General features: G+C 37.2%; 1 protein-coding gene across 4 annotated transcripts in view; it reads right to left on the bottom strand.

The window, feature by feature from the left end:
- Positions 1 to 15,731, bottom strand: part of LOC107041364 (zinc finger HIT domain-containing protein 2) — a 54,474-nt gene extending 38,743 nt beyond the window's left edge. For 2 of the 4 annotated variants that reach the window (XM_015261883.2, XM_015261881.1), the window contains exons 1-4: positions 15,530 to 15,731; positions 15,182 to 15,464; positions 14,845 to 15,111; positions 14,039 to 14,242 (exon numbers count right to left, since the gene is read on the bottom strand). In XM_015261883.2, coding sequence (XP_015117369.1) covers positions 14,039 to 14,242; positions 14,845 to 15,111; positions 15,182 to 15,464; positions 15,530 to 15,573 — 798 coding nt within the window. In that variant the 5' untranslated portion in view covers positions 15,574 to 15,731. Of the gene's footprint in view, positions 1 to 13,452; positions 13,580 to 13,650; positions 13,831 to 14,038; positions 14,243 to 14,844; positions 15,112 to 15,181; positions 15,465 to 15,529 lie in introns of those variants that run through there. The other 2 variants (XR_001461054.1, XM_015261884.1) reach the window with 2 other exon arrangements.
- Between the last annotated feature and the right edge of the window lie 1,265 nt (positions 15,732 to 16,996).

The following is a 16,996-nucleotide window of genomic DNA, read 5'->3' as shown; positions in this document are numbered from 1 at the left end:
ACACGCATGCGAGCAAAGTGAGTGTGCGTGAGTGCATGCGTATGTGTGAGGAGTAAATTATTCGGTGGAAAACCGAACACATGTCAGTATAACACGGTTTAACAAAATATGGTCGAGTTAGTGTCCAAAGATGAAATTAATACCGCTCGTAGATTTTTTTCATGCTGAATTCAATGGTGTTCGTAGAATTCCTCAAGGACGTCAGGTTTTGGAGAAAAACAATGTTGAAGTTGTGAAATTGATTGAAAATTAAATTCGTCGAAAAAACAAAACTAAATGAATGATAGATGAAAGTGAATGAGATAGTAGAGTGTAATTGAAGAATCATTCTATCCGTTAACATAAACTTCCTCTGATTTCGTAGCGTAATTACGTTGAAAAAAAATCCTGAAATTCATAAATTTGTGTGAACTATCTGTTGATTAAGTCAACCCTCGGAAGTTGGCTTCATATACAGGGTCCCATCTGGAAAGATGCGGCTAAATATCTCTCAAGGCGGGCGAGTAACAAAAAAATGTTTGATACAAAAATTGTAGAGTTTCGAGGGGGACATCCGATGTAGTCATTATTTTGAGCTTTCAAGCTCACGCTTGCAAGCTGCAAGCACGAAGTACTTTTTTTAAAATGGCAACCGTATTTTTTACCCCAATGAAACTTATTCATCTTGATGAGTTGCTATCAGAAACCTCGTCATTCATTTAATTTCATTTCATTTTACTCGAAAAATGCCATAAAAAGAGTTTCCAGATAATTTTGTCCGTTGACAGTATCATTAAAGAAATATGGGCCTATCACTTGCCCATCAACCACACCGCACCACACGTTTACTTTCCAATGATGTTGATGATCAATGTGTTGCTTCCAATGAGGATTGCCCCTTGACCAATAATGACAACTGTGTCGATTTAACGATCCAGTACTCTGGAACGTTGCCTCGTCGCTGAAGAGAACGTACTGAAAAAAATGTGGATCGTCATTCAGTCTCTGCAAGGCCCAGTTACAAAAATCAACACGGTTTTGCCTGTCTTGCGCAGACAATGCTTGAGTCAAAGTTATGTGATACGGGTGGTAGCGGCCAGATCGCAAAATTCTTTATGCTGTGCTCCGTGGTACTCCTAAATCCCGTTCAATTTCTCTCAAACTGACGTGAGGATTCATTTGAATCATAGCTAATATTGCAACAGCTCGTGGATCATCAGGATTAATACCTTGTTGTACTTGTTGTTGTCGTCCTCGAAGGATTCTCCCTCTTCTACAACTCCTTTCGATCCTCCGGATAACTAAATCTGTAGGATAATGTAGTCGATTGCGGTACCGTTCTCGATATGTTCGAGCAGCGGCTCGATACACTCCCCTACACTCTCCCAAAACAAGTCAAATATCGACAATTTCACTGGCTGAATACATCGTGATGTGTTCAATGAAATAACAAATGATACCAACTTGATTCGGGTTGAATTGGCACCGATTAGAATAAAAGAATCCTCGAAGGAGTAGAGAAATATTTTGTTTATTGTTTACATTTGATAATTCCGGTGTGTAAACATATCAGTGGAACAATTACACCAAGATGCGCCAAGGATTTTTGAATTTTGAATTCGACCACAGAACTCTTTTTTGTGGCATTTTTCGAGTAGAATGAGATGAAATTAAATGAATGACAAGGTTTCTGAAAACAACTCATCAAGATGAACAAGTTTCATTGGGGTAAAAAATGTGGTTGCCATTTGCAAAAAAGCACTTTGTGCTTGCAGCTTGCAAACGTGAGCTTGAAAGCTGCAAATAATGATAACATCGGATGTTCCCCTCGAAACCCTACAATTTTTGTGTTGATTTTGGGAAAAAGTCAATAATCAATCCTGTCATATAATATAAATATTTCTCAAGTTTATTGACCGATTACATGAATATCAACCGATTCGATCAGGCATAATAAACACATGGCGATGTACTTCCTAACCATAACGACGACCCCAGGTTAACCCAAATTAATCAAACATCAAACCTCCCGATGTCAGCCTGGGCCGATAAAACAGGATTCTATTCCCGCGAATCAATTTGATTTATCCAACATTTTGTATCAAACATTTTTTTGTTACCCGCCCCCCTTGAGAGATATTTAGCCGCATCTTTTCAGATGGGACACCCTGTATATTGCTAGCCCCCTGGAATTCATTTGAAATCCACATGGTTATTTTTTGCAGTGGCTCAGGGTTATGGAAATCAACTCTGAGACGGTTTTCAAGTGAATTTCTCGGTTGGGAGTGATCTTGGCAGACTTTTACAAGGAAAATTGTTAATTTTGGAAATATCTTTGGGAAACTGGTGCGCTTCAAATCAGGTATTTTTTGTCTATCATCTACCCCATAATCTTCTGACATCTCCTACTTTATTTATTATGAGGTCTCGCTGCACAAACGGGATGCGCATCCATGAAGCCCCCAGGAGAGCTGTTTTATCTCAGTTCCATGGTCCTCAACTTTTATGTAACCTCGACTGGTTCAGGAGTCATGCAGACTTGCTCCCCAACTGAGGAATTTTTACTCATAGTGTGTGCATCCCTAACGTTATTTTTCGCAATCTAATGTTTTGCTCGAGAAAAATGAAGTTAGGGATGCACACACTAAGGAAATTGCGGATTTTTTGCTTCCGAATAATGGAAGCTTTGTTTTTGGTCGATTTTTCGATTTTCCAATTTTGATTGCAAATGGTCTAGAATGTCATGAAACGTGAAGAAATTATGTTTTTAGGGTCATGTTTGTATGTATGTGCAGATTTGGGTTTTTGGTGATTAGTTTTTAGAAAATGGTTCGTATTTTGAATGGGCGCAATCGGGCAAGCGGTTCTGGTTCTGGAGATATTCAAGTTTTTGTATAAATTTATTTTTTCAAATATCTCATCAATTACTCGACGGATTTCAATTTTTTTTTCAAAATACTCGTCTCGGCAGCCACTATCTAGATCGATCAAAATATGTATACCCGCTCATACAAAGTTTCCGAGATATTCCCGTTTTTCTTTTTTTTTTCATTCTTGTGCGCCCGATAACTTCAGACAAGAAGAAGATAGCAAGTTGAAATTTTGTATGATTATATCTCCTACAATATTAAAGGTCCGTATTTTGAATGGGCGTAATCGGTCTAGTGGTTTGGAAGATATTAATTTTTTTGTATAAATCCGCTTTATCAAAAGGTTAAATATCTTCTCCTGAACAGCTTACAGAGTGTAGACACTTTCAAAAAACACTCCCAAAAAATTGCCCAGGATAAAAACAAGTTACAACAAAAAACAAATTACAAACAAGTTGTTGTATGTCAGGAACGATCAGGCTGAAACAACGCACCAAAGTCATACACACAGACATGACCCCAAAAAACATCATTTCTTCACGTTTCATAGCATTCTTGACTATTTGCAATCGAAATTAGAAAAACGAAAAATAGACCAAAAAAAAAATCTGCTTTGTGCATATTTTATAAGGAATTCGTGTACTATATCGAATAAGATTTATTGACGGCAAACGAAACTTTGGTTTACACCATGCTCCCGCGACAACGGTATTAATCCTCCGATCGAGGATGTCCGAATTATTACGAATTGTCGCGACGTGACGTAATAAGGTATTCTGCTTGGACGTGTTGGAGGAGTGTCACTCGGTATATTTTCTTTCTTATTGGCTTATGTAATTTCGGGAAACAACCACAAGTTCTTTCGGAAAATGACTTTGCAAAACGGTCTGCTTCTATTTTTGATGAAGATGAAACTTGGACTTCCTTTCACTGTTTTGGGTTGTATTTTTCGGATACATGCTACGACTGCATCGAGAATATTTTACGAAATCCTCGATCTACTATCAAAAACCTCGAAAGATTGGATCTACTGGCCCTCTAAATTTGCCATTCAAAAAACATTACCGCTATCATTCCAAAATTATCCGAATTGTAGAGCAATTATTGACTGTTTTGAAATTCGATGTGATACTCCTTCAACAGTCGAGCGGAGAGTATTAATGTATTCAAACTACAAATCATGTTTCACAGTTAAATACTTGATCGCCATATCTCCCGCAGGTTCTATCACATTTATATCAAAAGGTTAGGGAGGTAGGGCAAATGATAGTTTCATCACTAACGATTCTGGATTTTTTAATTTGATTGAACCCGGTGATTTGATCTTGGCTGATAAAGGGTTTCCTCAGATAAAGAACAAGTTATTGGGTAGAAAAGCTGTTCTTGTGATGCCTCCATTTGGATACAATCCCTAATTCACTGAGGCAGAAGTGGAAGAAGGATACAGGATTGCATCAGTTCGTATCCATGTTGAGCGAGCTATTCAACGAGTGAAGGTTTATCAAGTTCTGCGAAATGTCAATAATGAGCTACTACTCTCATTAGATAAAATTGTACATTTCGCCTGCGTTCTAGCCAACTTTCAACCCCCCATCACGAAACCCGAAGACTATCATTAGTTTTCCAAATATAAAAAAATGATTCAGAATCATTATTCATGTATATATAATGAAGAATATAACAATATTGATTATCAGAAATTTTATTCACTTGGAGTTGTCTTTGTTAAAGTACAATGTTTATTCCTTCAAGATTTTCCAGCTAAAGCCGGTAGGAAAAATTCCATGTAGAACTGTTCAATTTTAGGAATGAGTTTTTGCATGAATTTTTCATTTCTGAGAATTTCTATGGTAACACTGTCGTTTCTGGAGTAAACATACAAGTAACATTTGGTTAATCTCAAAATATACAGTGAGGTTTGAATTTGAATGTAATAATCCTTAGTTTTGTCCAATAATATTTCTCCATCAACTCCGAAGTGGAGGTATGAAACGTTTGACTTTTTCGCTTTTCTATCAACAATATGAAGATTTTCACAAGTATGAGGACACTTGATTTCAAGTAAGGCTGTTTCCTCGACGATGATTCCATCAGGGCTACACGCTAGAAAAGGCTGCCTTTTGGAAATAACTAATCCTACTTCATGAACTTTCATTCCGGTTTCTGCCTCGAAAGCCTCTCGAGCAACAGATTCCGTCTTCAATCCATACTTCATGCCATCAGTCATAGCACCCCCACCCCCTTGCTTTTGATTCTTAAACTGTTGAGCTAATCTGTCAAAATTTGCCTGTCTCGTTTTGATTTGGTAAGCCTTTGAACTACATATCACTCGTAAATATCGCTCTTGGAAGCACAAAACGGATTGTGATTGTGAACTCGATTCAATACAAATTTCTCGCCGTTTATCATCATCCACCTGTACTTTCGCGAACGTCTCTTTTAGATCTTCGGGGCACAATAAGCGTTTCAGTCTCACGCGATTTTCGTCATCTGGATCTAACGAAGACACGTACGCGTGGTAAGGAGTCGAGGCATGTTGAAATTCTTCTAGGAAGTCTACCACTGATAAGAGTTCCCCGCGTTTCTTCAACTCGTCAGCTATGAATTTATCGCGCTCCGCCTTACAAGATCTTTCAATCTTAATGCCATTGAAGAAGGGACAATTGATCACTGGTAAGTTCTCAGGAATATTGTTTATACAATCAACTAATTTTCTTTGGAATTTCGCAATGTGCTTACATCGTGCCTTGCCAGCTTTACAAGAACAGGTAGAAGTCTTGACAATACGATTTTCATCGAGCTAGCACGAAAATTTTGAGTATATTAAATTAATATTCAGAGTTATGAGAAAATATGTACAGAAGCGAAGAGATAATGTACCTCGATTTTTATGTGATATCTGGGATTGTTAACTCTCGTCTCTGGGATAATGAAACCTTGAAGAAATCGAGAGTTTGAATCAATCGTTTCGGTAACGTCTTTCACATGAAAGCTAGCCACGAGCTTCACTCCTTTGGATACACTTTTCTTCCGAAAACCTTGCATATCCACCGACTGGAATCCACACCCGATTATAACGGACATTTTCAAATCTTCTTGATTTTAAATTCTGTAAGTCACTTGACCCTTTACAGGTTTTGTTTGAATTCGGCGCGGCGAAGCTATGAAGTTAGTCGTTATTATCCATAAGTTGCAAAAAGACGCCACTGAGGCGGCGTTACTAGTACTCTACATCAGATACGCATTTAAATAATCCCGTCCCGTTAGAATCGTCGAATTTGTGGCGCTACTTGTCATGTTCGCGTGCGGATGTTAGCGTAACTAATTTACTACATAACCTTTGCACTTAGATTCCCATTGATTACATTGATATGTGAGCTCGTTGCTGAAAAGAATCGAAAAATTGAGGAAGAAGTTTGGTATCGGAAATGTATGAATAAAGCAGTTTTTTTCATGTTTTCAGAGCGAAGTGTTGACTGAGATTGTTGCAATGCAAAGAGTCATTTTAATTCCCATATAAAATTCAATTATTCATTATTATTCTCCATTAGATCATACGTTGTTTGAATATAAACTTGAAAGCATATTTCATTTTTCTACATAAATAACCATTTTATTTTATTGCGTAAAATTCTTAAAAGTGAAACGAAAAAGTGAACTCACAATTATTCGAAATTTTTTTTTCACAAAGACTATTTAATTAGACTAGAAGAATACCAGTTTGCTTCGTTACAGTCAGGTCCTTCAGATCTCTTGTCAAATTTTGCGATAAACACATGTTGGAAAAGTGTACAGACCCATGGGCCTTCATAATCACTGCGAAGTATCCCTTCTTTTACGTTTTACGTTTTCTCTGACCCGCATTTTTCTATAATTGTCTCTTTTCAACTTATACCGGAAACAAAAATCTCTGCGCAGCCATAAAAATCTTAGCCAAAAGAAGTCAATTGCGAAGCAACCGCGACATTGAACACTACTCCGGCTTTAAAAAGTTCAAGATAAATATTCCAATATGAAATACAAACGAACGTTCGCGTGAATAAAATCGGTGTTTCAAGTTTTTTAAAAATTGAAAATTACCTTTCATTTCAAACTCATTATAATTTAAGAAATTTTGGGATGAACATGGATAAAATGCCGATCTGTGCTATGAATGTGCACGAGTGCACGATTGGATCCAAAACGAATCCCGAAAAGACTTTTTTTTTAAGTTTCGCGAGACTGAACATCTCTAACAGTGGCGAGATGTTTACGGCGTCCACACAATTTGTATGTTATGAACATTTTTTACCATAAGAGGTTAACACCAAGAAAATTTCCTGAGGACCGGATGGAGCAGTAGTTGGTGTAGTAAGTAGCATTACGCGTGAGCAAACTGTTTCTGTAATTCCTCCTCTGCTACTTCTATTTATAGATCAATTGTTTCGGTCATTTAAGGGACTCCACTTTTGGTCACTTCAGGTACTCCTGGCCTCGGTTGAAACCAGGTGCCATCCCGTCACAATTTTCACCCAGCATATGCAACAATATTGCTCTTGCATGAACGCAGAAGAGGGAGGGATTTCTTAATTGAAATGGAAATCAACAAAATTCTATTTGACCTGATGTTCAGCTATATTGTTATTTTTTGTAACTGACAAATAAATATATTGATAATTGAAATAATGGCTGTTATTTTTTATTTTAAAAACAATTCCTATTAACGGATATCTGGAGCCACAAGCCCGAAAAAATACAATAGAAAAACAGAAAAATTCTTTACAAATGTCTATAAAACTTTTATCCGAAATTCTATTGTTTTTCCGTCGATTCTGTTGAAACATTCCGCCACTTTTCTGTACCTTTTTAACAGAAATGTTCAACAGAAAATATTCTATGAAAGAAATTGAAATTCTATCTTTATATGCAACTGATGTTTCTGCGATATTTCCTATAGAAATTCCTTAGCCGAAATCTCTCAAATGACTTTGTGTTTGATTTTTCATAAGGAGGGGAGAAGAAAGTAGAGTGAAAAAATTTGAAATCTTTTTATTATTTCTATACAATATTTTCTATTGAACATTTCTTTTGGAAAGAAAGCATAGAATGGCTGAATTTCTCTATAGAAGCTGCGAAAACTAATAGAATTTTCTAATGAAAGCCCTACACTTCTTCTCGAAATTTCTTGTAAATATTAGAATAAGAGAGCATTTAAATTCCGCGAACATGATAAGTAGCACCACGCTACGATGAGTGACATTAGCGGAACTGACTGCAAGGCAGAGTGTCACCGCTGAAATATAACTATACTGGGAGGTGTACTGCTGGAGCGCGATTTTGCCCGTTTTTTGCTAACAAAAACTTATTATTTTTCTCCCGTTTGGAAGCGCTTCTGAACCGCAAAATGACCTGTGGAGGGGGATAACAATCACATGAATGGCTAAATTAAAATTCCCGCCATTTTAGTCTATCATTCATGCGATTGTCATCCTCCTCCACGGGTCATTTTGCGATTCAGAAGCGCCTCCAGACGGGAGAAAAATAATAAGTTTTAGTTGGAGAAAAACGCGCAAAATCGTTCCCCTGAGCTTCCAGTTCTGTACCAGAGAGAAAGAAATTCGTGAGGCCACCTGTCCTTGTCCTACAGTCCGTTCACGAAGCATCGGCAACCGCTGAGTGGAGTATGGCTACATATCACTGAAATATACTATGTATGGAAAGGGCACTGCAATGCCGGACTCGCAAACGGAAAACGAGCCAGAGAGGAGTAGATTTTAGGGGCCACCTCTATCACTTTCTCGACGGTACGCATGCGCGTAACATGGCAAACCACACACGCTACAAGCGAGTTGAGAAGTTTAGGTTGAGTTATGCGCAGTGAATTGATGTGTTAAAGATTGTTTTGATGCTAGAAGAATAAATAAATATTGGGACGTTCTACTTTTTCATCACAGTATTAGAAAGATCAAATAAAGATCAGAAACTTAAGGCATGTTCTTGAATTTGAGGAATTAATTCATCTTGAAATAAAAGTCGTGATCGGGGAATTTATCAAATATATTAAGATATCATAATTACCTGGGGATGGGGTCTCAATTAATTAATAGGACCTGAAATGAGGGATTAGGGTACTTGATTCAACGGGGACGTAAACTGTAATGGAAATAATATTGAATATATTCTGAAAACTCTGAAAACTATTACATAAAATATCTACATAAACTGTTGTGAAATGACTTTATGAAACAATACCACTCCGTAAAAAAATCAGGCCCGGTCGCGCGCTCCCTCTTTGGGGTATAACCGGTAGACGTTGGTGGAATTGGGTGTGACCCGTTACGGGTCGAACCAATAACTTCCCGACCATTTGTTTTTTCTTTCATTACTTTCTTTATTGTGTTTTTATTCAATCTTTTTCTCACATCTCTCCGGGGAAATACCCATAGAAGGAAAGTTACTTCGCAGATTTAATAAACGCTGGGGTCATGCCACAGTAAATGCAGCGCACGCTATACGCAACGCTAGTCATTGTCAGAAATATTCGATAAATAGTTGGATAATTATTTCATGCGTTGCATGCGTTTAGTGTTGCATCCATTGTGGTATTACCCTTAGGGTGATTTTGCAAAGAACGCATTTGCAATTTAAGTTAACTCAAACTTCAATCAAGTTTGAATTAAACCCACTTTACTTGACCCACTTCAAAATTCTCTCCACTCCGAAGCTGATTCACTTAAAAATTTGCAACTTCAAAGTTAACCTACTGTAAAATTTTCCAACTTTCCTTTTTTTTCAATTGAAAAATTCGAAAGTTTTATTTAAAAAACTCAACAACTACTGAGGCGGTTTCGCTCAAAATCCAATGAGAATCAAGTTATGTGGAGACGCATCGACTACACAAAATTAATTCAAATCCCATCCATTGGGTTTTTTCCATTGACTATTTCCACTCATCTCTGCACAACGTCTAAAAAATTGTTTTTGGGAATTGTTGGAGATTATAATGGTACATAAAAATAACGCAATGAACGTTTGTTGTCATGCAGAACGGCGTGAAATTAGTAAATTGAAAAAATTAATTATTTCATGATCTATTCCACGTAAGGCAAAAAACATACGTGATTTTATTCTTTGAAGTCAGACGAATATTCTAAAGAAAAGAAATTCTCGATCGAATGAAAACTGTGCAAGGAGCGTTGTGCAAGGAGCATTTTTCATGTAAAAATCCGCAAAATTACGATTTACGTTAAAATACGGGGCAGAATGAGTTGGGTCCGTCATTTTTCCAACTCTTTCATCACCCCCATCATGTATCAAAAGTTGTTCGGTGGATCCCGTCACTAATCGCAGACTTTAAAGTTTTACCGGGGTCCCCCCTTAATACTTGCCATTGGCAATTGAAAATTTGGGTCATCGCTCAGTGTTTTCTTACTCTAAATGGGATAACTTACCCAGATTCCGGCAAAAAACATTATTTGCACGGTAATCGACTGGCAAAAAAAATCGATAAACTTTCATTTTTCGTTTCAATTATATAACTAACAAACCGCCGAAACGATTCAATTCAAAATTTAATCAGGTCCAAGTCTCATTGAGGCGCATCGATGGGCACAGAGAAAATCGATTTTCATCTTTTATCCAAGGGCAATCGTAGCACAAAAATCTGTACGACGAAATTTTCATGATCCATTCCAATTATTCAAGAATGGTAAAGTTAATTGTTCTCATCTAATTCAATCAGTTCTGGTGGTTGAGTAGATACGCGTGACTCAATGAGGGTTGTGAACCAAGGGAGTAAATGGACTTCTGACCATGAATACTGGAAATTCTATCACAGTGCACTTCTTTTCATCTGATTATGTCTGAGTCATATTGATCTTTTCTATTGCCTCTTCTTCGCCCCTTCTAATGCCTACAATCCCACCTATATTAATTTCACCACATAGTCTTTTTAATTCTCATTTTCTGACCCCGTGTATTCAGTCGTTCAGGGCATACGGGTTCATTTTTCTCCGCGGTCCATTTCACCCCTTGGTCTATGTCCCTCCATTCTATCCAAGTGGGGGTTTTATGGAGATCATTGTTGTGATTACTTATGGAATCAGAGCTATGATAATAAAAAAAAATCATAGTTCCAAAAGTTTTATTTTTAGAGTCACTGGAAAACGCCTGAGTCGATTTTGTTAAAAATCCACTTTGTTCTACTGCATACGAAGATTCATCGATTGTATGGAGAATAATTCAAATTGCATCATTTCCACTGGAAAAATGATCAAATAGTGAAAAAAACGTAATTTTTGGCGTTTTTCACGTTTTTTGCGGAAAACTGAAGAACCGCTGAGACGATCGTCTTCACGAATTAATCAGTTCTAAGTTACATCAAAACGCATCGATTGAAAAAAAAATTCTAATCGCTTCATTTGTTCAGAAGATATCGTTGGACAAAATTTTGGTCACATACGTACATAGACACACACACACACACACACACACACACACACACACACACACACACACACACACACACACACATACATGCCGACATGTCTCCAAAAACATTTCAGGATGATTCGAGAGGCCGAGAAATGTGAAGAAATCAGGGAAATTCTAAATTCAAGTTTCGGGGTCATTACAATAACTTCCTCCCTTCGGGTCGGGAAGTTAATATACATTTAGTGTTTTTTGATATTTCCATTGTCAATAAATAATTATTGTTTCTAAATAATGTGAACAACAAATTAAAGATTTATTCTCCAAATATTCGGAACATCTGCTGAACACAGCAGACAAATTGATAAAAAATCTCGGGCCGTATATTAAAATACCTAATGAAAATTTAACAATGGATTCTCTGATAACAGGGTGTCCACCTAAAAGTAAACGTTTTGTTTCATGAAAGAATGTCAAATTTATAGACTCTAAGGTAAAAAGCATAGTAGGAGGCTTTAGTGGGGACACCGGCATTCCGTTTTGAAGACCATAGAGTGGGGATACTGAAATTCACCTTAGAGAGATAAAATAGTTGATAAACGAGGATCACCTAACGTTGATAATCAATGAGCAACAGATGGATCCATGCACGTTAACTCCTTTACCGAACGAAATTGGAAGGCAGACATCGGTAAAATAAAATTATCTTTGATTGGTGAAAAGACCCATCACGTGAATTTTCTTCGTCATTTTCCATTTTTACCTTCAAAATTTTCCTTGGCTCATCATTTTTCAAATATTTCCACCATCTTGATATGCAAGAATTCCTTTGAAAAGTAGAATGCTGAATTTAGAATTTTCCATAGAAAAAAACGCGAAAACAGTGGGTTCCCAGTCTTATCTCATGGGAAGATGTTGACATCCCACTTTTTCAAGTAAATTTGAGAACAAATTCCAAGACAATGTTTTTTATCAACAGAAGAATTCTCAAAAATTTAGGTAGTTGGAGAAAACAAGCTTCAAATTTTGAAATTGCAGAAACCCGAGTGGAAATTTTAGTCAGGTCTTGATCAGACACTGATCAAGTTATCATATCCGATTCTAATCAGGTATGTAACCCCATCATTTTTTATTTTTAACTTCCCGACCCGAAGGGAGGAAATTATTGTAATGACCCCGAAAATCGAATGTGGAAATTTAAGCATTTCTCCACGTTTCGTGACCTTTGGAACCACTTCTGACCCTTTTCAGGTACCTGTCTGTATATGTGGATGTGTGTGTGTGTGTGTGCGTACGTCTGTGACAAAAATTTTGTGCCACGATTCCTCCTGAACAAACGATGCGATTTGACTTTTTTTTTTTTAATCGCTGTATTTTCATGTGACTTGAACCTGATTAGATTATGGAGACGATCGTCTTAGCGTTTCTCCAGTTTTTTCCAAAAAACATTTGGAAAAGTCGAAAATTAGCGTTTTTTTGTAAACGAGACCATTTCTCCGTGCATAACTATGCGATTTCAAGTTTTTTTTGTTAGAAACGATGAATCTTGATATAACGCACAAATCATGGAATACTGGAAGACATTTAATCAGCAGTTCATCCATTAGGGTTTCACCGTCTACCATCATTAGGCATTAATTAAATTTAAATATTTTGAGAAAAAATTAGTAACTTCTCAGCCGGGAATCGAACCCGGGACCTCCCAGTGTCGTGTCGGGTGCTCTTACCATCTGAGCTACCGGGACACTTACGAATTTCACTCTCAAATTGAATCATACCCGAGTGGAAATTTTAGTCAGGTCTTGATCAAGTTATCATATCAGATTCTGATCAGGTATGTAACGCTATAATTTTTGATTTTCCACTGGGGAAGTTGTCGTAATTCCCCGATTTTTCCCTGACAATTCTCGGTTTTCCAGATTTTCCTGACGGCTGGAAACCCTGGATAAGCGCTCTATCAAAAATATGTGTTTCTTTCGTCTACTGATTGATTGATTGATTGAATGAAAAATATGTGTTTCGAATAGTCTTGGGAGCTGCCTTTTTGCAGTTTATAAACGTTTTCATTTTTTCAATCAATTTAATGTAAATTTGACTTTTTTGCAGCAAGAAACTATATGCATCTACCACACTTTCACAATAAAAAAGCACTCACTTTTTCGATTCAACCAATATTTATCGAGTTATGGCACTATGAACAATTACTTGCCCACTGATATCCTAATTTTCTATTCTGTATAACTTTGGTAAACAAATTTTCTTTTTTCCTCAATTGTAGGGGTATTTACAGGTCCTACAACATATTCAATCTATGCCGAAATCTGAAAAAAAATTATCGAGATGGTTCATTACTGAAATAGTTACCGAAAATTTCAAAGTCGTATTCACGTACAATATTTGCTGGAATAATCGCTACATTCCCTCGAAATTTTCTAATATCGATTGATTATTTGGGATTAATTTTTGTTGGTATAGACTATGTTTCCGAAAACGTAAAATACTCGTACTCAGCGGAACCTGCTTTTATGATCGCGTTGACCATCAGCATCATCATCAATAATTCTGCAAAAATCTATAACGATTCGATTTTTTCAGAGTAATATTTTCACAATTGAGGAAAATTACTGTAAAATTTTGCACTCTCGCGACGAGTGATAGAGCCATTTAGATCAAGGTCGATCAATTTATAAATATCATAGAATAATCCCGGAAAACGATTTCTAAACTATATTTTGCATTTATCTGAAGGAATGAGGTGACTGTAAACTCTTGGCACTTACATCAGAAGCCTTTTCGGTGACAGCATCCAGTGCAGATTCTTCATTATCGAATACTTTATTACCCCGAATATTGTCACACAGTTGTAGAAACATACTGACTGCCTCTTTTGCTGAATGCTGGTGATCTCCATCATAATGAAATACCATGAGTACATACGAATACAGTACGTTTAAAAGATTGAAGGAAACAGTGAACGAGGCTTTCTGGAATGATTAAAAAATTGTATGTTTTTGTATTTCAATTCCCAAGTTACTCATGATCGAAATGTACGAATTAGTGCCATAACTTTCTTCAATATTACACAGAGAAAGAAAGTTTTTACACATGTCTTGTATGAATTAAAAAAATCGCAATTTGATATAATTGCCAATATAGAAATTGTCTCATTTGAACATAGACAGTTTTAACCATGAATAATCGTTCTGCTTTCGGCAAAGAAATTGGTGCTGTTGCAGGATGAAAATATCTTTTATGGAGCACAGTTAATGGATCAATATTTTATTTCTAAGTGACAGCATTGCCATCAAATTATTATTATTCTATGTATGGTAGTATAGAATAATGAATTCATTTTTACGATCAGGATTTTTCATCATGGGACTCTCATCAAATGAGTTTTCCCATTTTAGTAATTTTCAACTTGTTTGTACCAAATATGTTGACATGTTTTTCTGTCGGGTGTAGTTTAACTAGACTTGGTGTTTGTCAGCGTAAACAGTCCTAGGTTAACAGCAATAGTACGTTCATTACATTAAATGAGATGAAAATCTATTAATTCCTGAATTTTGTATTGCATAAAATTTACCTCTACCGCTGATATGTACGGGATCTCCAGAAACTTTGGACACCTCTCAACCATTCTTATCCTTTCATTTTCATCAACCTCTTTAATTAAATGCTTCTCATTATTCTTTGGTGACCACCACGGTGTCCAGTGGGGTAGAAGTTTTTCTTCCTCGCCATTTCTGAGTAGAGCTTCAAATTCTTGACGTTCCGCCTCGGTGAGAACCTCCCAAAGCTCATCGGCATCATCTAGATTAACATTTATAATACGATCGGCCAAATCAGATACCTGAAATGAATTCCAATTTATCAAGACTCATTACCATTGTGTCAACATTACACAATCTATCGCAATTTACATCTTCATCGTCATCTGAATCGAGTTCCTCACATAATCCATCAACGTCTGGTTCACTTTCATTGAACGATGGATTTGTATCTTGTTCATGAACCCTTTTGAGAATTTCAGTCATTATCTTTTTCCCTTCGGGACCATTTGATTGAAATTTAATTTCAGCTTCTACCCATTCCTTGTAAAATTCTTCTGAACAATTGAAATGTGATGTAGACTTATAGCAATGCATTGAACAATATGGAATGCTACACCTGGGGCAGGTATATTTCGATGGAATAGAGTTGCATCTGAAAAATTGCATAAAATTATATTTCTCCAATTTCGTTCTTAATATCGACATATATCTATTTACATTTGGCACAAATGTACGCTGTTTGATGCACCAACGTCTCCCATACTATATTTTTAAAGACAAAATTTTGCGGAATATGTGAAACGCAACTTCTCTATCAAGTAGCAAGGGAATATCATGAACTGCTGCACGGTCTTACTGGCTTGAAACTCCTATGGTGGGAGAAGGCTGCCTTAACGACGACATACATACACCGAGGAGGGACGACTCAAGACGCGCAGCCTTATGGGTTTTTCTGTCCGTTCAATTATAAGGCCAGAGCAAAGAGAATTGACTAAAGTAGAGGCTCAGATCTCGGGGTTGGAGTGACCCCAAGGCAAAATAGTTCGACCCCAACGGAGGGATGGCGCCACGGTCGAATTTGACGGCTGGGCGAACTTCCTGTGCGGGTAACTCGGCAGTAGCAGTCCCGCTGTCACAGGGAGAGTTTCGGAGGAGAATTTATGCCCACCTCGTCCTCAACATGTTCTTGATGTTTTTCAGGTGATTCATTTGCTGGCTAATTATTATTAAGGAATGAAACACAGACGGTGTGATGAAGAATTAAATTCCCCATCAATCGAACAACGTTGCATCCCTNTCCAAAGAGGATTGACTAAAGTAGAGGCTCAGATCTCGGGGTTCAAGTGACCCCAAGCCAAAAATAGTACGACCCCAACGGCGGGATGGCGCCACAGTCGAATCTGACGGCTGGGCGAGCTGCTTGTGCCGGTAACTCGGCAGTAGCAGTCCCACTGTGGCGCTGTCACAGGTATAGTTTCGGAGGGGAATTTGTGTCCTCCTCGTCCTCAACATGTTCTTAATGTTTTTCAGGTGATTCATTTGCTGGCTAATTATTATTAAGGAATGAAACACAGACGGTGTGATGAAGAATTAAATTCCCCATCAATCGAACAACGTTGCATCCCTTAATCTCTGTAACAAAAAAATACAAACTACGACAAAAGTCATGGGCCAGTAAGAAAAATTGTGGTTTCGCGCCGCAGTGACTCCCGGTAATTAAAAATTCACCTCTCCCCTCCTAATTGAGATTAAGGGATGAAAAAGGGCAGTTCAACGGAGAATTAAATTCTCCATTAACTAACTCTCTTTCATCCCTTAATCTTTGTAACAAAAAAAAAACTGCCATGAAAGTCAGGGGCCAGTAAGAAAAATAATTGTTTCGCAGCGCACAGTGACTCTCGGTAATTAAAAATTCACCTCTCCCCTCCTAATTGAGTTTAAGGGATGACAAAAATGCAGTTCGACGGAGAATTAAATTGTCCATTAATTAACCCTCTTTCACCCCTTAACCTCAATCAGGGGGAGAGAAGTGAATTTTTAACTCGCGGGCGAATGGTGAATAGTCAGTGTGCGCCGCGAAAAAATTATTTTTCTTACTGGCCCCTGACTTTCATGGCAGTTTTTAATTTTTTGTTACAAAGATGAAGGGATGAAAGAGGGTTAATTGATGAAAAATTTAATTCT

Source organism: Diachasma alloeum, unplaced genomic scaffold, assembly GCF_001412515.2.
Source record: "Diachasma alloeum isolate Michigan unplaced genomic scaffold, Dall2.0 Dall_scaffold_00363, whole genome shotgun sequence".
NCBI classification, from domain to species: domain Eukaryota; kingdom Metazoa; phylum Arthropoda; class Insecta; order Hymenoptera; family Braconidae; genus Diachasma; species Diachasma alloeum.
This window is presented reverse-complemented; position numbering and strand designations above follow the sequence as displayed.